Here is a 25,336-nt window from a genome sequence, read left to right as displayed (position 1 = left end):
CGTTTATATGTCTGTCAATAGAATGTACTTGGCGGTAATTGCAATTTCAAACAATATGTTTACTTGTAGATTAATGGACTTAACATAATCCATGTATTTATATGACTGGATGATTTCTTTATTATAGCGAAAAGCTTAACAAGTTGTGTGTTTTTTACCTAAGATTTGCTATACAGATCTGTTTTTGAACAAACATGAAAATCTGCGATAACTGAAGACACGTTAAAATTTCATTTCTTTCGGTCAAAGCTTAAAGTGTCGCGTGGCAACCATAAAGACAGTGCTGTTTCATTCTGAGAAGCCAGTGCTAGGGGGCGGTATGAGGGGTGTTGTATCTCGTATACAGACTCGAACAAACCGAGTCATGGTAGGGTCTTCCCATAGATTCGGTTTAAGATTCATCTGGATGTAAGTAAATACATTAACGCTGAAATATTTTCTTTGTCAGAAAAAGGTTTAAATAGGACTGCCAAAGTTAGCCATATAGACCTGCCTAAATAATAAATTGAGAACTGTGAATATGTCACTGTGTTAAGGCTCTTACACAACTAATGACAGTTTGAAGAATGGAGATCCCTCGGTAGGAGGTATTGACAATTAGATAAGAACACCAAAAATACCAAGTGTCTGTTGACATAAGCTTTTAATGGAAGTTTTTTCCAACATAAAACTTCCATTGATTAAGTCCTCCACCGTTTCACAATTGATTTTCTGTCACACTTAAGTAGAAAATTATGGATATAGTTGTATATTTCACGGGGAGAAAATTTACAGTAATTTAAAGATTATGGAAGATGTACGTTTATCAATCTATCAATGCGATTTTCTTTGTCATGACCACCTGAATATTTCGTGAAGACCAGAGCCCAGGACAGCAGAACATATCGAGAGTGAATGAGGAGCTTACAGTAAGCGTGTCTTTGTAATGCGGCTGTCACATGCTTTTATAAACAAAGAATATATATATTCTTCTGGTTATTTCTTCTTTTCAGTAATAGACAATGTACTGGATTTTTTTATCGCCTCCCTTTATTTTGCAACACAGGAAGTAGTTCTATTTCTTACAGTGTAATTATGCATATTCTACATTTGGACAGTTGTATTATATGTCTAAGTATAACAACAACAATGTTTAGGTTTAACAACCAAAAGCATGTATCTTTCTTAATATTACATTTTTTAACGTGATCACCCGTTATCAGCTTCAACGCAAAGCTTTCCATTGTATACGTCATTCGCAGCCTTTCAATGTCGCATCTGAACTGAACTTTAACATTATCTGTTTATTCTAGAATATGGTTATATCTAAAAAGAATAGCTTCTTATTACTTAGATAGTTAACATTAACTTAGAATTGCTTTTGTATGAATGATGAAAACAGCATCTAATTCTAAAGTAATCATTTTGATTCACTAGTTCATTATAAAACAATTCGTAATATGGGTACCACTACAGTAAGCAATACATTTAAAACATTACAGTAATAAAGTGTTTTGATCAGATTTTACTTTTGTGTAGCAAGGGAAATAATTTCATTGAAACATCAGTACATTCTAAAAGCAGTTACCTCCGATTTTAAATGTAGTATTTCAATGCTTTACATGTGAAGCAAGGGAAATAAGTTCATTCAAACATCAGTACATTCTAAAAGCAGTTATCTCCGATTTTAAATGTCGTATTTCAACGCTTTACATGTGAAGCAAGGGAAATAAGTTCATTCAAACATCAGTACATTCTAAAAGCAGTTATCTCCGATTTTAAATGTCGTATTTCAACGTTTTACATGTGAAGCAAGGGAAATAAGTTTATTGAAACATCAGTACATTCTAAAAGCAGTTATCTCCGATTTTAAATGTCGTATTTCAACGTTTTACATGTGAAGCAAGGGAAATAAGTTTATTGAAACATCAGTACATTCTAATTGCAGTTACCTCCGATTTTAAATGTCGTATTTCAACGTTTTACATGTGAAGCAAGGGAAATAAGTTTATTGAAACATCAGTACATTCTAACAGCAGTTATATCCAATGTTTACATTTACTAAAAGTTGGCTATTCATAATTCAGTGTAAATGAAGATATGCTTATAGAGTAAAAAAGTAAAATGATCGACACTATTGTCCTTACAATCAAATGATAAAAAAGATAAGCTAGGGCTGAAAGTTTCTGGCACCAAGATACGTAGTCAAACTGGAAACCAAGAAGTGTACAATGTGTGTCTGCCGTTACGAAACATATATCTGTTTCTTTGTAATTTTGTTTCTTATTGTAATTCAAGATTTTCTTGTTCATATTGTAAAAATTGTTATTTGAATTTTATATACTGTTTTTGTTATTGTATATTTGTAACTTGTTTCCTTGTTCTGTTATTCAAGGCTTATTATAAAACTCGTTGTTGTTGTTATATTTCGAAGTTGGCATTTTAGGGACACTCTTGCCCTAACGTTCACAACTCTAGTCATAGCCCAAACATGCAACGATAATTATTATTATATTATATTAACAACATATACGACATTCATGATAACACTCAATGGCTTTTACAATTAACAGAATACGCATATTCATCTGCAAGGAAGAACGACGATTGCCAAACAATATAACAAATTCCCACAAAGAATCAAAATACAGAATACAGAATTGTACGGTAATTGCCCAGTAGTGATAAAGTTTTTATACGATGCCAGTTTGTATAAAAGAGCCTGGCATGAACCATAACTTAGTCTGGGGGGAACATAAAGCGTGCATGAAAATCCGATAGTGGGGGTGCGACTCAGCATTGAGGCATCCAGACCACTGGCTATCCGTCCACTAATATCATGGCTCATGTATGAACTAACACACGATATCTCAATATCCAATAGCTTTAAAAGCGAAAACAGCAAGGACGCTGCACAAATTCGCGAAATGCACAATGATACAATACTGGAATCATGCTGGTACGACACCAGTATGTTTATTTTCTCATTGTATGCATCTGGCTCATAATTATTATCACTAAAAAATGACATGACAGCAATCAAACTATGTAAGCAGTCATCTATCTATAAGCATGCAGCCCATCTATATCTTGTAACTACTGTTAATGAAAACCTTGAAATCCGTGTAATATGTATCTATATTCTGTACATAAAACTAGAAAGTGTAACGCTATAAACAGGGTTTCTCATAAATTTCTTTTAAAAACTATTCGATGTTAAAATTGATATTCTAAAGAGCTACTAGGGTAGTGATAGGGATTTTACTTTGTTTTCTATATTTTCACAGGTTGTGAATGTAGCACCAACGGCATGGTTTTAATTGCACATTTCAGGACACACATTTTTTTTGAAAACAAATCGACACAGTTGTTGTCTGATCCCTCAAAAAACTTTTCCATATATTAAGATTATAATCAAACCATGGGAATAGCTGGCAAAATCTGTATCTGACAACCACAATATATCATCACAGCAATTAACAATGATAGCGTATAGTGATAGTTGCTACATGTGCTCATTGTATGCTAAAATAAATGTGGAAGGTTTTTTCTAGGGATCAGCCAATAAACTTCACGTATCTATGTGTGGAGGAAGACCCCGGGCGCTAATGTGACCCTTAATTTCAAACTGGGATGGAACCTTGGTAGATCAGTCGATTTCCACAAACACACAAACAAACTTGACAGCTTCCTCACAAAAAATAATTCGACCTTATTTTCAAGGAACACATATTTTTCGTTCTTCCATAATAAGGAATACTTTGTTGAGAACTTTTTATGGAGTTAGTGAATCAAACAGCTCATCAGTTTTTTTAAGATATTAATATGTCTTGATATAAACGACAGAGTGACTAGCTTCTAACAGTAACTAAAACATCTATCTAAACATGCACCACAATCACAATGAAAACTGACGACATGTTACCATTTTCTTTCCAGCCAAAAAGGCTGTAGCGTTTGGCTATTGTCATTTTTCTATTCCAATAGTTTTCCATTTTATTTTCTCTGAAAAAAGTCGGAACGCATATGATGATAAAGGGAGCTAATACAAATACCCTGGCAAAAATGAACTGGCATGAGTTATTTTCCTTCGCTAGAAATAACACTAAAGGTCTTCGCAATTTAGCCATTATGCTAGATTATTGTTTCTATATGCATCATTAAAGCTTATTGAATACCGACGCCTCAAAGTGAAACTATTGTATCTATATACAACTAAAATCTTTCAAGGTGTGACAGCTATTTCAAGATCTCTCTTTAAAAAAGGAAATCATATGTGATACTAGCTTACGCACAAACCCCAAATCAAATATATAATGATGAAGCAGATGAAACAAATGCAAGTAGTCAAACCTTTGTGAGACTTTCTCAAGGACGTTCTCATTACTATATTACTATTTTGCAAGTTTAAAAGTGTGCTCTATATTGTTTTAATGTAATATATTATACAGATATTTAGTGATGTCTCCAGATGATATACATACGTAGGACCCTATCTTTAAAATGACATTGCGTATTCAATATCAAAAATGGTGATACTAGCCTAGTTTCGTTTCTTAGTTTAGCTTGTATCTACTTCAGGGTGGCCAACCCACGTGATTTTTCGGTATCGTACACACGGGTAAAACCTCTCGATTTAAATAACTTTTTTGCTTATAATTTCCTTATTGCTTGACAGATTTTAATAAATTACAAAGTGTCGAAGACAGAAAAATGGGTGGTTTCACCACCACGAAGCGTCTGCTTGAAATTCTTGATACTTTTCTAAAACGCTTCGCCCAAATGTGTAGGTAACGTAGACACTAGAATAAGGTCGGAGTGTTTGGAGAAAAGACTGATTAAGTGTGGTAGACATTTTGTGCAGAGGAAAGTACTCGTTTTTCTGTCTTCGACGCCTTTTAATTAATTAATATCCACCAGGTAACATGGAAATTACAAACAGAAATGTTACATGAATCGAGCAATTCTCCCTATTTGTACGATAGCGAAAAGTCAGGTGGGTTAGCCACCCTGTACTTGAAAGGTTACAAACGAATGAAAGTTTAAATAAGGTCATAAAGCTATCACAGATGGAAGAGACACGTGGGCCGATAAACAAATGCGTGCTCAAAGTACAAGAAACTTCTATGTGCCCAGGATGATTTTAATGCGATACCATTGCCAATTTACACTTTACTCTCTGTTTCGTGCCCAGCAAGGATAATTTTAATACGATACCATTGCCAATTTGATACTTTACTCTCTGTTACGTACCCAGCAAACATAGATTTTAATGCGACACCATTGCCAATTTGACACTTTACTCTCTGTTACGTACCCAACAAGGATAAAATTTAATGCAATATCATTGCCAATTTGATACTATACTCTCTGTTACGTGCTCAACAAAGATGGATTTAATGCGACATTATTGCCAATTTGATACTTTACTCTCTGTTATGTGTCCAGCAAGGGGGATTTTAATGCGACACCATTGCAAATTTGATACTTACTCTCTGGAACGTGTTACATTAAGTAATTGTTGAACATCTTTTCTCTTGAAGTAGGCTTTACAATGGCGATCTGAGGAGGCGTCGTACTGTGGGATGATATCCTTGAACCTCGTACGTCTTCTTTCTGCATAATTTGAAAATTCCAGATATAACTCATACATGGCTCAAAGTTATCTAACCTTATGTGAAATAAATAAAATTTGACATTCTACGTAACCGTTTCCAACAGGTTAGCTTAAACGGACTGACCTCCTGATCCTAAGACAACAAAGAAAAAAGAGAAAAAAAAGATATCTGGAAAATATTGCCGCATTTCTTAAGAAGGCTTTAAAACTTAGATACTTTCAGATTATGTTATAGAAACACATGATAATTTGTTGTTTTCACTAATTTTTCCATTTATAACTGAAAAACGTTTGTAAAGGTTACCCGAATGAAACTGCCTTAATTATAAAGTTTTATATAAACGGTCGTTTATGCCTAGTTTACATTTGGCCTGCGATGCACCTGCGGAGCCCGTAGACTGCCCGTATCCTCCTTTCCGTGCGGCCTCCGTGCGGAGGCAGGAGGCGGCAGTGTGACTTTCGTACGGATTCACGGGCGCCGCAGCCTCTACGATTTTGTTTAGCGAAAGGTTATACAAATTTGAAAAAATCGTAAGCCCGTAGTCCGTAGACATGTCGCAGGTAGCATTGCACACTCCCCGCACGGGCATCGTTAGGTGGCCGCGTGCTGATTGTGCAGCCAACGCACGATTTGCCCAAAAGAAATCGTACGGAGATTGTACACTCGTGGGACCTTCGTACGGCCCTCGCACAGCTGCCGCAAAGTTGCCGCTCCGTTGCCCGTGCAGTACCCGTGAAATCGCACGGACATTGAGCAATCATCGTGCGGCCAACCCTACAGCGGCCGCACCATTGCCGTGCGGCGGCCTTGATATGGACAAAACATTTATAAATTGGCCATCTCGAGCATGTTTTTATTATTCGCCTCTTCAGAGAAATGTCACCGTATCTTCTCCGCGTTGACTCTGCACGGATCCGTACGGGCGTCGTACGATTTCCGTGAGAAGTTTGCGGAGACTGCACGGCAGCTGCACTGAAACTGCTTGATTTCCATATAATCTCCGCGCAGCGTCCCATGAGAGCCTGTACAAAAATGGCACGATGCTCGTATATAATGTGAACACATTCGCTGTAGCCCGTAGCCACCTAAGATGCCCCAAAAACCGCAAGGAAAATCGTAGACTAATTTATCGCACGGCGCCCGGGTCAAATGTGAATTGGGCATTTGTACGAATATGGTGTATTGGTCAAGATGTAGGAAAAATTTTATTGCCGAGGCAACCCGTCACCTAACAGTAACTGTGATGTGAAAAGCAAACAAATGCCTATATGCAAACCATAATCTATTGCAGTTTCCCACTCGAAGACGGTTACAAAAGCTGGTCCTTAAATTAATCCGACTTTTTCACTTGGATTACATACACAGCTCACTTATCTCATTATTATTTTTGTTTCCTGTCATGTAAATGATGTTTAATTATTTACAACCATATATACCCTTAATGCAAATACTCCTCAGTTACAAATTTGACTAGATTACAGTAAAACTCGATATCTCGAACTCGCTTATTTCGAAATTCCGGCGATCACGGAAACAAGTAAACACAATATTATTTCAAGCCGATTTTCGGTTATCTCGAACTAAAACGCTCGATCCCTGGGAAGTCGAAGTAACGAGTTTCAACTGTATCTATATTACAAGAACATGCAGTAATAGTAATACATAATTTTGTTATGTCTTAACATTATGGACCCGTAATGACACTCGGCAATTTCCGTGTTATTACGTATTCTCGTTAGGTCATCTGGCATCCTTTCGGCGAAATGTACGTTACTTTTCGTGAAAACCGGAGAATTCCGAAATCGCTTCCGGAGAAAACGTAATTTGCCGATTGTTATTACGGGCCAAAAATCTTAATTATACCGTGGGTAATATATTCGTTTCACTTCGCCAGCTTTACGTTAGTTTTATTTTGTAGTGGTTTGACAAATTCCAGAATCATTTACCACCAACAGTTACAAAATAATGAAATACTCACCGGTAACAATTGCGTCGTTTGTGAATTTACTCTCTCTGGATCTGATGTCCTGTAGACTAGGAGTTCGCTGAATCCTGTGTCGGTGTGATAATTTGTTTATATTTTTCTCTTCCTTCAACATCTCTCTTGTCTTCATTTCCTGAAATAGGAATGTATGTAATGTGTTAAATGATACGCTGTCCCCAGATACAGTGAACCAGTTACCCCAACTGTGCAACCATTTGTAGTCTTGTACTTCATATGACTTAATGGGAATGTCTCAGCATTCACTTTAGAACGTCTCTCGAGTCTTTTGTTTCTTTAGAAGTTCAAAACAAGCTTTGCGCAGATCTTGAATGTTTCTTTCCTACCACAAAGCGTAGTATCTGTAGGGCATGCCGACAAAAGACGGTAACTTTTTGGATATAATGGGATGAGAGGGTGCGTTTGGTAGTGACATAAAAGACAGAAACGTTGAAAAATAAACTTTCGAGGAGAAAGCAGGCGTAAATGACCTGGAGATGGTTTTAACTCCTTCATATTTGTTTTAAGAATGTCAAAGCATTACGGGATGAAATAGTCCCAACCTTACCAAGGGCTCTAAACAAAATGTAGTCAGTTTTCCATATTTGCATAGCAAACCTTGCTAATTTCAAAGTAAAAACATTATCGCCATCCTTCTCACTATCACTACAATCATCAATGTTTTACTAATTATTGAAAACAATATCGTATCTATTTACAATATATACTCCGTAAATAATAATAATAAAAAACAACAACAAAAATAATAAAAACAAGTAATACATGTTTCTCCATAACTGAGTGTGTCGTGTCATATATTAGCGGACTTGGAGGCAAGGACAAGAACCAAATCAAAATATTGTAAAATTGTAATATTTTGATTTCCTTTTAGCATCTTTTCCGTATAATCTGAATAGAGTGTTTTAAATAATAAATACTCGACCCTTAATAAGATATTATTTAACTTCTTTGATCATTAACCTTCCGTTCAGTCTTTTGTGTGAAACACGACTCGAAATACTTATTAGTTTCATGGAAAGGAGATGGTACCTACATAGTTACGTGTAAGATACAGGGTAGATGTCGAGGAGTGAATGCGAAAGAGATCAAAATGCACATAAATAAAGAAGCACTTTGACCTCTTTCGCATTCACTTCTCGACATCTACTCTGTATCTTACACGTAACTATGTAGGTACCACCTCCTTTCTATGAAACTACTAGGCATTTCGAGTCATGTTTCACACACAATTCTAAATACTGGTTGAAGTCTTCTTAAACTTATCAAAAAACTAAAATCACTGGCTTACATCTCTTGTCAGCTATGTTTTTTGTTAAACAAGAATTTCTCTCTTATTTCCTTTCATGTTATTTTTCTGATTTTGGATCAAACTTCTGATACTTCTTTCTCAATTCGCCGGTAAAACAACTTTGGTATATTACATCATTTACTAAATCATCCCTTATGTCACGTGGGTATGTATTACTTCTCTAACTTTGAACAAAATGTCAATATTTTATTTTGGGATATGAAATGTAAACAAAGATGCAACGGGATCTACAATTTTAATGAATTAATATTATTTTCGTTCCAGTTATAAGCAATGAAAATCAGGTTTAAAAATACGACGTAGTGTGATTACTCGTCGTAATAAAATGGTTTCAAAATTTGTCGTGGGTAAACCTCGTGATAAGGCTTACTGTGTTTTTGTACGGACTACCGACGAACTTGTTATGGCCGTACTGTGATGGTGTATTTGACATGGACCTGGCCGTCTGCGTCCCTCGTGGAGTAGACGATACAGGCATACTCGCCGACTGCACGGCTTCCTGCACGGCTTCCTGTAAGAGATAGGACAAATATGTCAAAATCTACAATTTCGGTCTTAGATTAATTTTACAATTGACTACTAAAAACATGACTAAATAAGATTTGGTTGTTCTCTTGACAAATTTTTCTTTCGGAAAAGCTAAGCAGAGGAAACAGAGATATTTCACTAGATTTCTGTATATTGATTAAAACAAAACATGTCTATAAAATTTGATAGAGAAAAATCGACATAATTCATCCTAGGTTTAGTACAATGAAAGAAGTATTGGGGACAGAAACAGTAATATTCTTACCTCCATTGTTTATGTGATCAACAACCGATCAATGTGTGATGACGTCACGTAGAAACAAAATATCCTTCAACAACTCCAATATCAGTCAAAAACAAAGCACATTATTTCAAACAAAATTATTAATCGACATCAATAACACCAATGTCCGAATTACAGATACTTTTTACATCAGCTTTCTCGCGTCTAACAGAGTTTAGCAACCGGATATGCTGAAAATTTTAAGAGTTCCACTTTGTCTAATACACAAGAGTTTTGGAAACAAACAATTAATTTCACTTTAATGAAAAGAATAATACATGCGAATAATTTTAAGATATAGGTAATCCCCCAACGAGATTTATTCTTTTAATCTGTATTAACGCAAAACATGTATATTGCTGGGGCAATTGTTCTTTGACCAAAGGTTAAATAGCTAATCCAAATCTTTGAGAATGTTTCTGCATAATGTATTATTTATGTTCCAAATGTCTCATATTCTTATTTCATTATTTGAAACAGACGGAAAAAAAAAACACACGAAAAAAGCCATATACATGTATACTTATATATATCATTGTAGGAAACAATCAAAGGTTTAACGTGTCTGACCCTCAAGGCAGAATGGGTGTACATGATACTGGTACGTCTTTGGACATACATAGAGACAAAACATTCCAAGGTTAATGCAGACTAAATTCACATAATGTCATGTTAATAAGTCGATAAAGTTGATAAACATTTGGCACAATAACACGTTTTTTGATTGTTACATCACCAAAGTCTGGGGATGTGAATTTTTATTGATATATGGGCAATAACTCATTATCATTATAAATACAATAATAATAATAATAATAATAATAATAATAATAACTTTATTTTCTGAAGGTGACATACTAAGTGTACAAATACAGATATTTTACAACTTATTTCCAGTATGGCCTTCAACTGATATACATTCACACATACACACAATCATACAGTCAATTTATAATTTAACATTTATACGAAGCATTTGTACTGTAGGCTGGTCATTTTAACTTCTAGTGTTGAACTAATTCCAACATAAACATTTTGGTGTGGAATAAGTAGTATGTAAGGAAATGAAACATAGAAAAACGTCCTAAAAATCAAAGATATTGCATCTGGAGTTCTGAAGTAACGCCTACATCTAATACTTATTGTGGCCGATAAAAAACCATATGCTGTATTGTTCTTCTACTGGTAAACTATAGCATAATCGTGTTCTTTGAATATCAGTAAAAAGACATTTTTAGATCTCTAGCACTTACTGGTAGCCTACCTTTAGTATTTTAACCATCTTTGTCATCTTGAAAGCTTTGGTGTCAAAATTCTTAACATAGGTGTCAAAATTCAGTACATAATTTCTAACCAAATTTATACATACATATTTCTAAAACATACTCATCGGCATTGGAGTTAAAAGGTTTAAATACTAAACATGTGTATCTCAAAGTCAGACACAAGAAAAAAAGAACATTCATAGAGGATTCTTGAAACAAAAATGTATTCACAATGTTACTGCAGATGGGTGGGGTACTTGATAATATCAAAATTTGCTCGAAATTCATAAACAGTTACGACAATTATTTATGCTTCTTGAACTGCTTTATTATGTAATGCATGCATGTGAATAAAGAAATGATACTAATAATTTGTTTAATTGATTTGATTGTAGATAAATTTGCAATACTTTTTTAAATTAAAATCTAAAGGAAGCTGCCCTTAAATGTCACCTAATTTTCAGTGTTTGGCTTAGATTTCTTTTGAGGACTTTTTTCCTGTAGTGTATACTTAACTAAAGATCATAAATCAGCAATAAAACTTCATGCTGGAATTAGTTTGAGGTTCGGACATTTTGTCCAGTAACATAACCTACTGGTGGTTACTTCTAAATTGATACAGTTTTGATTTCCCCTCTAAGATGAGAGTCACAATTAACATATTCCAAACGATCATCGGAGATTAATGTGTGACATATTAACATGTACACAACATAAATGATAGGGCAAGACAAGACAAAAACAACAACAACAACAAAACATATTGTTCCACAGAATGACAATACAATATAAACGAGAAAAATAGCGTTTTCAGGAAATAAAACTCTTTACATTTTGTACGATAATGTGGTTTTGGTATCTTCCGAAGAAACATACGCGATTGAAAAAAATCTAACAGAAAAATTAATTAGTTACATGCAATCCGAACAAAACATTGACGTAGACTTGATTTTCAGCTTATAATCGAAAAGTATGAAAAAATGTCCGAGAGGTGTGCACGAAATTTTCGCAATTGGTACATTGCAATGTTTTCTTCGTTTTAACATCTTATGGTTTAAAAACAAAATCAAAAATATGGCGAAAATATGTGATGATTTAGACGGTATTGTGGTAGAGCTGTTGAAGATACGAGTATAAAAAGGTGGTATATGACCTTGGATATAACATTTATTTGGACTCGTGAATACAAAACAGATATCATAAAACTGGGCTACAGTAAAATGAAAATAGTTTTGGATGTTCTTAAAATAAAATACAGCGGATACAAACCCCATCGCTAGTATGATCCAAAGATAAACTACCGTCAAAATTGGAACTCGTGAAGCGCTTTGCAGTTGGATTTTCGGCTAGGGCTGGTGTCTCATATCGAGGCAAGAAAATTCTACATTCAAAATGAAAAAAAAGCTGTTTCCAGAGCATTGGCTGAAAATGTGGTGTTCCGTCAACACTGCGCATCTTAAACATAAATCTGAAAACTCTAACAACCGAAGTCCAAAGTTTTAAGTCTCAATGAACTACAATAGTATGAATATATGGGGAGAGACTAATACAGATATTTACTATATGTGAATATCCTACAATGGCTTCAAATTGATCTTCATGGCGAGTAGAAGAATCTATAAATACAACATTGGCGTCCTATACTAAGCATTTCAGACCGATTTATTACTGTTCCGGATTTGTTATAATAAAATATAAATTATCGAACGAATATTCATGTTTTTTTATTGTTCAAATACAAGCAAAATCCTCTAGTAGGCATCTGGGTATCTGGTGTCTTACATATAGAATTGTAATTAAAATTTTAATATAGCTTAATGATAACGGAAGTTATAAAAATAAAATATAGAAATTCTGTCACGTCATGATAAAGTTGTTCATATCAATTGCGATAGAGACACGCTACATCTCATAGTATGATCTTACACATGTACTTGTAAAATAATAACAGACACGGCTTATTTGGTATAATGAAAAACCAACACAGTCGCCCCCCCCCCCCCCCCCCCCCCCCACTGGAACGCCGGTTTAAGCGGATCATTGAATGGGCTCAATAATCCCAACAGTCCAATTAAGAGTTCGCCACCTGGTACTTAAATACTGTTGTTGTGATAGTTAAAATATCCGTTGAAAGCACTGAAAGCGATCAGAAAAACATGAGTCTGTGAAGGAGAGGTAAATAACCCCATCTATCCACCCATACACGCATAGGTCGATTAGATTTAGCAGTTGGAAATATTATGTAGTAGAAAGAAGTCCTTAATCATTACACGTATGTCAGCTTCATTTATAGAAGTTACTTTTGGTCAACTTTCATAGACAAAAGTATTAAATTTAAATGAATCCAGGCGTGATTTTGAATCTGTTGGACAAACTTTCCCTAAGACATGACACATTTAAGCAAATGCATTTTTTCTTCAGGTAAATCACAAATCGTGACGGTGACGTTTAAGAACAAGTCAGTATCGAATACTTCATACGTATGGACATTCCGACTATTTCACGGGGTTACAGGGTCCCTTATTCAACAGGATCAATGTTTAAGTGAGTAAACAACCATGGTAAAATACGCATTAACAATAGTCTGTATTCTGATATATAACAGAAATCTGAGCGCGTTGTTAAGTAGTTTTCCTTTCAAACAAAACGCAATAATCGGATCGAAATGTAATAAGTAAAGATTTAAACGTCTTCGTGTATTGAAATGATTACATGGTAGAAATATTCTGAGACAAAGTATTACACTCCCTTGAAGAGAATAATACATTACTAAAATTATTCAAATTCGTTCTTAATGGCAGATGAATCAAAAGTTTGTATTAATTCCATTGTGTTAAGAAAGCAAGTTTACGAAGACTGATTATTAGAAACGATGCACGTGATTCTTTATCTTGCTTGTCGGATAGGAGTTTTACATGTTTCTGTCAGTGCTGGAAAAAGTCATTATTGTAATTTATGAATGAATGCCTAAAGTCATGTGCTACTTTGATAAAAGTGCTTAAAAGAAAAACATTCATTTTACTTTATTTCTTCTATTAATTGAAGAATACGACTTGCAAGAAAATTTGTTTTTCACTGGTTGAAGGTGCAGATGGAAATGTCTGGCTCTCAGATAACTGCTTTGAGGCAACTCAGCAGAGCAGCGTTACCTCCTAAACAGTTACCCTCGAGCTAAATATTTCCATCTGCACCTTCAACCAGTGAAAGATTCTTATAATCTCGTCATAGAAACAATATTTGTGTGTCGATTCTACGTCAGTATGTGTAAAGAATGTTCCAACTTGGGAAAAACAAATAACACATTTTTCAATCCTAAATAGAACTGTCACAAGAGTAACGAATAATACCCCCACAATACGGCCTTGTAACAGAAGTATGGAATGGCCACAAAAAGTGCAATTTAAGTTATGTCAAAAATTTGTGGTTTGTAGCCAATATTAAAGTCGAACTTGTCCTATATTTGATGATGTTACACCTGTGTATCAAAACTTATTTAAATCTGTCAACCCTTTCATGAGTCCTGGCCCCAATTTCACGAAAAAAATTAAGTAATTGCTTAGCTAAGTCTGTTATTTAAATTGCTTGTTTTTGCCCTTTATGCGTCTTCAATGTTGACTTTTTCATCTATATCAGACCCGTACATGACTATTTCATAGATCAAAACACAAGAATTCTGAATTTTATAGAAAATGAAGTATAAATGGAAGAAATGTACTTAAGCAAATACTTAAGTTCGTTATCTCGTGCTTAAATAGAAATTTCGTATTTGCGTGACTTAAAAAAGTACTGCAGACAAATACTACTAACCAAAGTTTAATTTAGCTATAAATACATTAGTAAAGAAAAAATCAACATTAAATAACAATAGCTTAAGCAATAGCAAGATTTTAAAATAACAGACTTAACTAAGTACTTACTTAAGTTTTTTCGTGAAATTGGGGCCGGAAACCGTAAGTTTGGCAAATTTTGAGCGGGAAAGGGTCCATAACAACGTCAAGAATGGTGGTTTGTAGGCAAAGTCGAACTTGACCTCTATTTTTGATGTTACATCTGTGTACCAAAATTTATTTAAACCAGTCAAGCCTTTCATGAGTTATTGTCCGGAAACCATGAAAACTAACGGACCGACAGACCGACAAGCTCACTCTTATATGGAGTTAACAGAATACGACGAAATGAACGGTTTTGTATTTTTTTGTAATTTAAATGATATAGATGATGAATTTCACTTTTTCTGTAAATGTTCATGTTTAGCTTATTTAAGAGGAAAATATATTGAATCTTATTTTTATAACAGACCAAATATGTATAAACATATTGAATTACTAACGTACACTAATAAAAATAAACTCCTCAGATTATGTAAATTTATCAAATTGTCTTTAAAGCGAAGAATTTCACTTTTTCAACGGAAATTGTTGTCGTAATCAGCTCATCCTCTAATAATTAGTGTATACTAGCATGTGTTTTATTATATTTGTTTTGTAACTTTTGAATATCGTGACTTATTAAATCTGTGTTTTGTAATGTATAATATCTAACAATGTACATGTTGTACAAGTTAATAAAGAATATGTTCTGTTCTGTTCTGTTCTTATATACCCCCACCCCCACCCCCAAACTTCGATTGTTGGGTTATAATAAACCAATCATTTTTGTTTCTGGATTATAAAAATATTCACACTAGTTCGGACTAAGAAAATAACAAATTTATGGTGCCATGAGATAGCTAGGTAGCTATCACAATAATATTGTAAACATTTCAGGAATTGTGTGCATTTTCGGGGGGGGGGGGGGGGGGGGCACAATAATATTGTAAACATTCCAGATATTTTCATTTATATCCTGAAAATGTTTTAGCCTAAATTTCGCGTGAATGCTTTGAACTGCCGCCGGATGCTTTGTAGCTATCGCAATAATATCTTAACTTTTCAAAAAAAAAAAAAAAAAAAATGTGCCTTTTTCTCAAAATATTTTCGCAATAAATTATTTTTTTCAAGATATGCATCTTGTTTCCAGGAAACTAAAGGTTATTGAGATAAACTTTTCAGAAAAGAACGAAATATCAAGATAATTTCTGAAAGTATCAAAATAGCTATCTAGTTAATAAGTGGCAGCTATGGGCACTTACACAACAGAAACAGAGATATAAAAGTAAACTATCATAATAATATTTCCAGAAATTTTCGACTATTGAGATAAACTTTGAAGAAAATCTTCGCCTTATCAAGATAATTGTTTGAAGTATCTGGATTGCTACCTAGCTATTTCGTGGCAGAAATATGCCACCATAGTTCTTATGTTTGATTTAGCGCATTATCTAAATGACAGGGTATATATTAAACGAACCTGTGACAGCCAGTTTAACGCTTCTGTCTGAGTTTTACTACGGTCAAGGCCGTTCACTCTGTACCAATCAGACGCGGCGTCAACCTTTCCACGTAAGTCTTTCCCGTATAAACTAGTCATTTGTTTCACATTATATTCCTGAAGGTAGTCTTGTCCATCATTTTTCGACTGTTCCCATTGCGACCATATCGTTGGTTTCCGAAAAGGTAGTTTGTCCGGTGACGTCGAACGGAGAAAAGAACGTTCACGTCGTGGAGACTGTGACGTTGATCGCTCACGTGTCGGCGAATAAGATTTCACTGGCGAATAATTGCGCCTTCGTCTAGGGCTACCCCTTGTATGCGTACGAAGAATGTTTTCAATTTCTCTTTCTGCGGGGGTGGAGGAACCATTTTGATCGATGCGCTCTTGGAAACTACTTGTTCGTAAAGTATTCCCGCTCTGTCTGTCTTTGTTGCTGCCAGCTTTACTTATCTCAATCTCCATCATGTAGTCCGCCATTTTTTTACCACTTACAAATTGTTTCTGTTCATTTAGACATCACTTTTAAGTATCTCTTACAAACATATTCAAATGTTGAAAAGATTAAAAGATAGACTGTTTAAAAATGATCCGGTGATCGATGTGATCGGCTTAAATTAAAGCGGATAAACTGAGTGTTAATCCCAAACACTATCTCCGTAATAAGTGCAATCAGTTATTTCCCTTTGCCCGCTGATCTTTCTTTTTGACAGATGCGCTATGCCACTCAGATACGGTTCAAACAGTTTTGAATTGTTCAAGTTCCAAAACTGTTAAAAGTCATTTATTGTTTGTTTTCGCGATATGATAGCTAGTTTATATGTTTGCAGATCATAAATTGTAAATTATCGTCAAAGATACGGGGGCACTCCATGAAGTGAGAAACACAGCGATTTTGTAAATTGTAAATTATGGGAATAGAAATCTCTCAGTTTTCACAAATATTGATAACTGTGTTTCAATATTTAATCAAAAGTCAATAAATTCTTTCGGCGTGAAATATCTGTTAAGTGAAATCAACAAAGTATTGTCAGGTCGTTTTCTTTTTATACCTATACAGATAATCTCTATAAATGAAAACATATTATTTTAAAATAAAAATGCCTCTGCTGCATAATGGAGGAAAACATTTATGGCGGATCTTTTAAAAAACGCGCTGTTGCAACCGTAAAAGAAAAAGCCAAAACTAAAACAAAACCTCCGCCGGTATTTGCGAAATATATCCTGCATGTAATCGCCATAAAAATACACATACACTAATAGCAAAGATGGAACAGGGCGGTTTTGCAATTTCTTCGATATGACGAAAGGACTGCGAAAAGATCGCTAAAGCTCAATTCTTGGTGGCTCAAGTTCATGTGTACTTACCGAAAATGATAATAATGTATTTAGATATTTAGTGTTCCTATAGCTAAGTAAAGCATATGTTGCAAAGACAATATCATATTACATTTAAGACAGAAATCCCTATAGATTAACGAATTGTACATCCAGAAGAAAATCAGGTTGACTATACGTTTTCGAATCGGAATTCGTGATCTGTAACTTGACTGACTTGTCAGTGATATAATATCAACTGTCAAAAATTACAAAATAGTTTACAAAAGTCTTAATTTTCAAACGAAATCAATTTCTGTCAGCATTACATATCCAGTAAATAATCTCTTTCGATCTAGAACTATGCGTTCATGTAATCATTAAACGTTTCTAGTATATTAGAAGATGTCAGTCAAATCCTTGAACAAACATATAGCACGTAAGTGATCAGAGTCGCTCATCTTTGTGAAGAAACTGTATGGAATATAAACACTTTATCTCGTAAACAAAGCCTCGTGCAAACATTACTGGATTATTGAGATTCATATGTGAGTCACGATTAAAAAAAATACAGCTGTGTTGCGAATGCCGGAATTAACGAGAATGTGATGAGAAAAAGTTAATGCAATGACAGAGATTGCAATGGCACATATGCATTTCTTGCATTTCTTAAATATACGTATCACCAAGGGCGAGTGTTTCGCGGTTGCATTTACAACGCAATTTTGCTTTTCGTTTAATGGATAACTGCAAACGTCGTCTTATTTGTTTTGTCGTCTTTTTGTCGACGTATTCATCGTCAATTCGACATTTATTTTTTCGTAATTACGCCTGCTAAAGCATGAAAAAAACACGACGAATTAAGGCGCGGTCGAACGAAATGACGACATCATTATGCCTTGTGCCAATATAAACCGTTGTCTTTTCGTGTTTTCGCGTGCGAAACTACGATACACAAAATCTTCAGGCGGACGAAAACGTCGTGTTTTCGCGGGCGAAAAACTAAGGAACAAACAGATGTCTTTGGCAGAATCCACCAACATACCTTTGTGGTAACATTTACATTTTTGTAGTTCATTCTGATGTCTGAGACATTCGAACCACTTAACAAAAACCTTTGGACGTAAATAAGCCAAATATCTTGAGAAGTAAGAGTTTTGAGTTATGATCTATAAGAAGACAACAGTTACTACTAGTATGCTGTACTCACTGCGTTCTTACCCAAATACATTGAGTTGGGTGCCTTTTGGCCAGATGGTAAGGGAACAATATAGTCATTGGCTGAGACTTAGATCCAATGTCCTTCGACAAAAAATGTGAAAGTGTTTCGGTCGAAGACACCTATATTGCTTATTGTCTGAAACAAGGTGACCGTCTTACAAATATTATAAAAGTGCAACCGTTATTCCGTACATTCCTCAATAATATTTCCGTCACCAATATGTACTGGAATAGTTTTATTAAAGGCAAATCACTACTGTTCAACTTGACAGATAGTTTACTCTCAGCTTACTCTCCAACCCTAGTTTGGGTCTGTAAGTAACTTATACAAGACACTTCTCAGTTTTAAACATAGATATGTCGTTAAAGGTCGTGTCACTTTGATCAAACATATTTCTATATTTCTATGATCGCCCAAACAAACGCTACCAAATAAATAAACAAAACAAGATACATCTTAATCTCTGACCCTGACACAGCTGGAGAGAAAATATTTCCATACTCATAATCTCAAATGTAAAAAAAACCTTTGCAAGGCCTGTGTTGTTGTGATACTCTAAGGCGGATGCACTGCACACTCACACGTAATGAGATACACGCTAGTATTTCTATTAATTTTACTTTTATCTACTATTTCGTTGTAGGTCTTTGATAATTTTTTTATAAAATTTCAAACACAGTTACTATGGTTACTATTTTGAGATCTACTTTTCCAAATAACGTCGCATGGTAGTGGAAGAGGGATCTACCTATAACAATACTGATCTGTATATACAATTAAAACATCCAACCCTTTTACCAAAATGTGATTTCATGTGTTTAATATTGATATAAATTGATAAAGTCAATTAAGAACAACTTTTTTCCGCATGAAAATTCAGTGAAGTAATCTTCACACACTATGACGGCAAGGTGATATTTCCACGGCTATGTTGTTTATAACATTCAATATTCAGTATATAAAATCTTAATTGCAAGCTGATATGCACAAATTTCATACCCTACAAGTATTTATTCTACCATTTCGTGTTATTATATTTCACTACACGGAACCTCTTCAGAGATAAATCTAGCTACTTAACATAAATCATAAATGGATTTTTATTTGGTCAAACAAATGATGATTTATTAGTTCTGATAGTCCAATTTTGACTTTTGATTGCAAATAGATAACGGTTTCTAAAGTCATCTGTCAATGTTTTACAAATATTATTTGAATTTATGGTACATCTCAAAACGAATAATTTCTGAGAGTTACAGGTCTTATGATGTAAAGAAAAAAGATCAAACGACGAAGACAATTCTAAAAATACTGCATTTTACTATATGTGTAAGCGTAAGTCTGCAGGTACAATTAATATATAGCATTACATTTCGTACATAACTGGTAATCTACAGTTTTCAATATCTTTTGCGAATAGATATAACTGTACATGTTGGTATTATAGATGATTGTAATTCTGCAATAACATATGGGACTTACAATTCGGATAAGTTTATACGTCAGCTGGTTAATCAACGACTGCTAAACTATATCTTCTATTGTGAGGAAGCCATCCAGCTGGCTTACGGAAGGTCGGTGGTTCTACCCAGGTGCCCGCTCGTGATGAAATAATGCACGGAGGGGCACCTGGGGTCTTCCTCCACCATTAAAGCTGGAAAGTCGCCAAATGACCTAAAATGTGTCGGTGCGACGTTAAACCCAACCAAAAAAAAAAAAAAATATCTTCTATTTGCAAAGCATCCATGAGCCGTTTTTAACAATTACAAATAACAATATTTAGTGCATGTGTACTTACATCATCTGACATTCTTTCTTTCTTGAGTAATTGTTTGACCATTGGTGACTGGAAGTAAGCCTGGGCACATTTGTCATGTCTGGCACTGTATACTGGTATAATAGGTTTCTTCCTGGGGTAATAGTAAACTGTGGTCCGTATAGCATCGTTCACAAACTTGTTTTCTAGAGTTATACGTTCCTTTGTCCCCGGTAAGTCTTTGATCTGTTCCTGAACTGTATCTTTATGCCACAAGGGGCTTCCATAGACAACCCAATCCGTCTGAATAATAAAATTACAAAGTACAAGTATGATTCTATTAGGTAAAATAGTTATCCAAAATAAACGTAGGGACTGAGACTTTCTTTTATGTTCATATGTATTTAAATTCAAACTTTGAGGAAAATCGGTGACACAGGAGTTCTTGATTTTAAATGTTTAGTTAAAGATATGTTAAAATGATCTGTTTGCCTATTTCTTAAAATTCAATTTACAACGTTTTGTAGACATTTGAAAATGTAATGGAATTCGTCATCTAGAATAATAAAAGCTGTAAAAAGATCCTTTGGAAGCAAAGAATGCAACCAAGAAGAACAACAACAGACTCGGTTTGATTGAGACTGTTAATGAGAGGTAATGAAATGTGCAACACCTCTCACGCCTCTTGCACAGACGTGGAACTCTATTACACACATGTTGAATGGGCTTCATGATCCCAAAGGACCAGAAAATATAACAACACTGAATCCAAGTACAGGGAGACTTTTTACAGCCGCCACACGGCACTTAAAGATTGCTGTTGTGAAACTTTTTCTCTGTGGTGCAGTAGAGACAGAAATTTTGGCATTGTCCGAATCCAGTGTCATCTAACGTGACTTTTTCAATTTGACTTTTATATACTTTAAACTTACGCGTGTTGCTGTTAAAACCCAGACATTTGCTTAAATTTTGATCAGAGACAAGATTCCAGTCTGCCTGTATTGTTACAATACTTTAACATGTATGCATTTCAAGCTTCGTTTTAACTTGAGAATGGATTATTTGTCAATACGGAGGCGTGACTGGTAGAGAAAGTGCTAACTCACTTGTGACTTACTATAATAACTGGATTTTAATTTACTTGGTGTTCAAGTACGCACGAGTCAGAAATAAGTTCTAAAAACATAAGATAAAAGTAGCTTTCTATGTATTGAGGGATTAGGTATAGGGGAGGTCTCCTTTTTTAAGACTGGGCACCCTTGAAAACGTTTAGGTTGGGACAATTTATGACTTTGTTCTTACTTTTCGAGTAGTTTTTAAAGTCAAGAAATCCTTATAATGCAGTTTTACAACATTGTCAAATATACACGGAAAATAAAGGGATTTTCATTTGAAATCTGGACGACTTAAGATAGGTTTAAACATCAAATTCAAATCAAAGGAGTGATTTAATGGCGTCTTTGCTTTCTATAGATAAAAGGCATTACATGGATAGCCTTATGATAACTGTCATTTTTATTTTTCAGTCTGGCATTGTCGAAAATTAAATTGATTGTCTGTCTACAAAATTGAGCCGCAGCTTGAGAAAACCAACATAATGCATTTGCGACCAGCATGGATCCAGACCAGCCTGCGCATCCCCGCAGTCTGGTCAGGATCCATACTGTTCGCTAACGGTTTCTCTAATTGCAATAGGGTTTGAAAGCGAACAGCATGTATCCATGCTGGTCGATAATGCACTATGTTGGTTTTCTCATGGTGCGGCTCAAATGTATTTTGTACAGTGTAACCTCTGAGGGGCAGTACGCCCCAGATATACCAGAACAGATCTGCTGTATACAGAGGCTGCTCTGTTGAGTAGTACTTTTTATGATGTGACCCTTTTTTTAATACATCCATCTCGGCATTGACTTTTCACCCATCATCTATTATAAAGCAACCCTCGATATTTTTGGCGAAATCTTTCATAATTTTAATAGTACATTTATCAAATTTCCTACATACTTTAGACAAATAATTTGTCAATAACAGAGTAAAATTTCAATAGTTCAGACCATGCATAGGCATCATTTCATTCATTTTATGACCTCTACTGTACATGTTTTTTTTTAAAGTCACAGAAATACATATAAATGTAGGGTTTTTATAAAAAAGTACATGATACAACTTATAAGGTCACATAGATGTGGATATTAACTTTTCAGTGGTAAATGGTCAATTATCAAACCAAACTTAAATACATTCTCAAGATTTGACAGGATAAATAAATCGTTTTGTTTCTGTTAAATCTTACCAAAATTTGCTCGTTTTCATATTGTAGGCATTTATGTGTATTATTGTGACTTTTTTTTTATTGAAATTTGGTTGAAATGATAAAATTATATGGCATCAATCGATTTTGTTGAAATTTTCATATATTTTTGTCAAAGTGTATTTTTCCAAACATGCGAGAAATTTCATGAATGTATTTTTCTCAATATAAATGGTATTGACAGAGGTATCGAGGGGTGTTAGAAGTTTCTTTAAATGTACTTAGAGTACTTACTGATATTGAAGAATGAATTGTTGTGAATTTAAGAAGATTTTCTCCTTATATATTTTAGCATTTTTTAAAGGGAAGATATACTTGAATCGTTTTGAGATTGGTCATTTTTAAATAAGGTTCAATCTTTCTCCACATGACGATATGAATATATGTATTTGCCAAATTTGACTACGACTCAGAATTTGAACGGAATCACCAACGGAGGCTTTTCTTTTTACCTCATACAATACTGACAAACGGTCACAAATATGTGGAAATGAAATAATTTATTCAGACTAAACATAAATAAGTAATGACTCGTCAATCTCGTACACTGTATTTCCATAATTGCTAAGCCTTGTTGAAATAAACTACGTCATCATCATCAATCATCATCAAAAATAATGTGTTGTTTTGACTGACAGGACACCAAACATTATTATAAGTCTGCGACAATAGAACATTTAATTAAATTCAGTTATACCTCCTTCTTAAATATTTCAAAATATTTATACTGCAAATGATCATTCGTCACGTGTAAAAAGGTTTGTTATTTGTGTTGGCAGATGTTAATGTTCTTGTAACTTGAGTTTTGTTTCTCTTTTGAAGAAAATGACATATGAAATCCCAAAAATTACTTTATAACTTGCCATTTTGTCTTTGACCATTGTTTTCATAACAATGTTTCGCAAATTTTAACATTCATGACGACATACACAAACTATTCAAAAGTTCAAACTGTACCATATGGACGTTCGTTTATCTTTTGGAACGATTCAGAACTTTGCTCTTTAATCATTTAAGCACTCGTGTAATAATAACCCTTTTTCTGGTTATATATATATAAAAAAGCAATATACTCTACATACTTCATAGCTAATTCATTACACAGGTTTCTCGTGTATAAAATTGATTAAAGAACACCACTTGTCGGACAAGTTCAGATACAGACAAAGGCACTTTACAGTCACTATACAGAGGAAAATAGCATTCATTAGGTAGTAGTAGTTGTCTGATATATTTCACTTATAATTATAACACTTCCCTTATATAATATTATTTGCCCTGTTACAATTCAATATGTACTCGAATCTAGCATTATAATTTCAGAAGTATACATAATGTGTGAAATACTAAATAAATACGACAATCTTATCGAATACATGAAAAATGAAGATTGCAAGTGAGTAACAAAATGATAAATATGTTTACTATGGGCTTTTATTTGATTTTAATCAAATTCACCCATGATTAAAAGTTATGCAATTGTTAACGTGCCCTGTAAAAATGTTGACAACCTTATCGTGTTAAGTATTTGCATGTTTTATGTTTTGCATGTTGTATAGGTCATTTAAACACGGTAGTTGATGATGAAAGGCTCCTGCAACAAGTAGCAGTGGTGAGCTACTTCAGATGATAACAGAACAGAACAGAACAGTGGGGTTATTTCAAGAAAAAATGCTCATGTTTTTTATCTATTATGTATATATGAAAATGTGTACGAGAAACTCGTATGAAATTATATAGAATATCCCGAATATCCTTTAATTATACTGACAAAAGCTTTGAGAAAATTGCATGTATTCATTTTTTCCAGTACAGTTAGTATTCAGAGAAACACGTTAACTCGTTTCAAATGCGTGTAACAATTTCAAACATTATGTATATGTTATCATAAATGATAAAATGATTACTTTAATGTAAAACCAATCTGACCTACCTGAGCCATACTGATCCCCCGCTGATCTCCTGTATCACAAGTCTGCCGTCAAATCCTGTATGTCACTCACTCCTACTGTCTTCAAGTTCTACTGTCCTTTCATTCTATATTATCGTAAACCATAAATCAAAATTTTTGCGATACGTCAAATCTCTGCAAAGAATTTTGTACAATTAACTATCACTGTATTGCACAACTAACGTATTTTTTTCCGCTTAGATGTTTACTTAATATCCTTGTTTTTTATTATAAAACGCAAACACGTACGTCTCTCAAACGGAAAAAAGTTCGATACTACAATCTGTGATTTTCACAACCGTTATAAATCCCGCGAGTGGTATCTCGTGGAAAAGATGTATAAAATATATATCTAGTTTTATTTGGTTTATTTGCTTTGACTTTGATAATCTTTTTCGGTTTTGTTCCTAGTTTTGCTTAATGGA

The 25,336-nt window shown here is 34.3% G+C and overlaps 1 protein-coding gene across 3 annotated transcripts in view; it reads right to left on the bottom strand.

The window, feature by feature from the left end:
* Positions 1-25,336, bottom strand: part of LOC123561682 (uncharacterized) — a 27,971-nt gene extending 2,635 nt beyond the window's left edge. Inside the window, exons 1-5 of one of the 3 annotated variants that reach the window (XM_053553008.1) lie at positions 24,894-25,336; positions 20,692-20,952; positions 7,576-7,714; positions 5,472-5,595; positions 3,905-3,984 (exon numbers count right to left, since the gene is read on the bottom strand). In XM_053553008.1, coding sequence (XP_053408983.1) covers positions 3,905-3,984; positions 5,472-5,595; positions 7,576-7,714; positions 20,692-20,952; positions 24,894-24,902 — 613 coding nt within the window. In that variant the 5' untranslated portion in view covers positions 24,903-25,336. Of the gene's footprint in view, positions 1-3,904; positions 3,985-5,471; positions 5,596-7,575; positions 7,715-16,333; positions 18,136-20,691; positions 20,953-24,893 lie in introns of those variants that run through there. The other 2 variants (XM_045354206.2, XM_045354207.2) reach the window with 2 other exon arrangements.

This window comes from Mercenaria mercenaria, chromosome 10 (assembly GCF_021730395.1).
Source record: "Mercenaria mercenaria strain notata chromosome 10, MADL_Memer_1, whole genome shotgun sequence".
In the NCBI taxonomy this organism is placed as follows: Eukaryota; Metazoa; Mollusca; class Bivalvia; order Venerida; family Veneridae; genus Mercenaria; species Mercenaria mercenaria.
The sequence above is the reverse complement of the archived record's forward strand: the minus strand, read 5'-3'. Positions and strand labels throughout refer to the sequence as shown.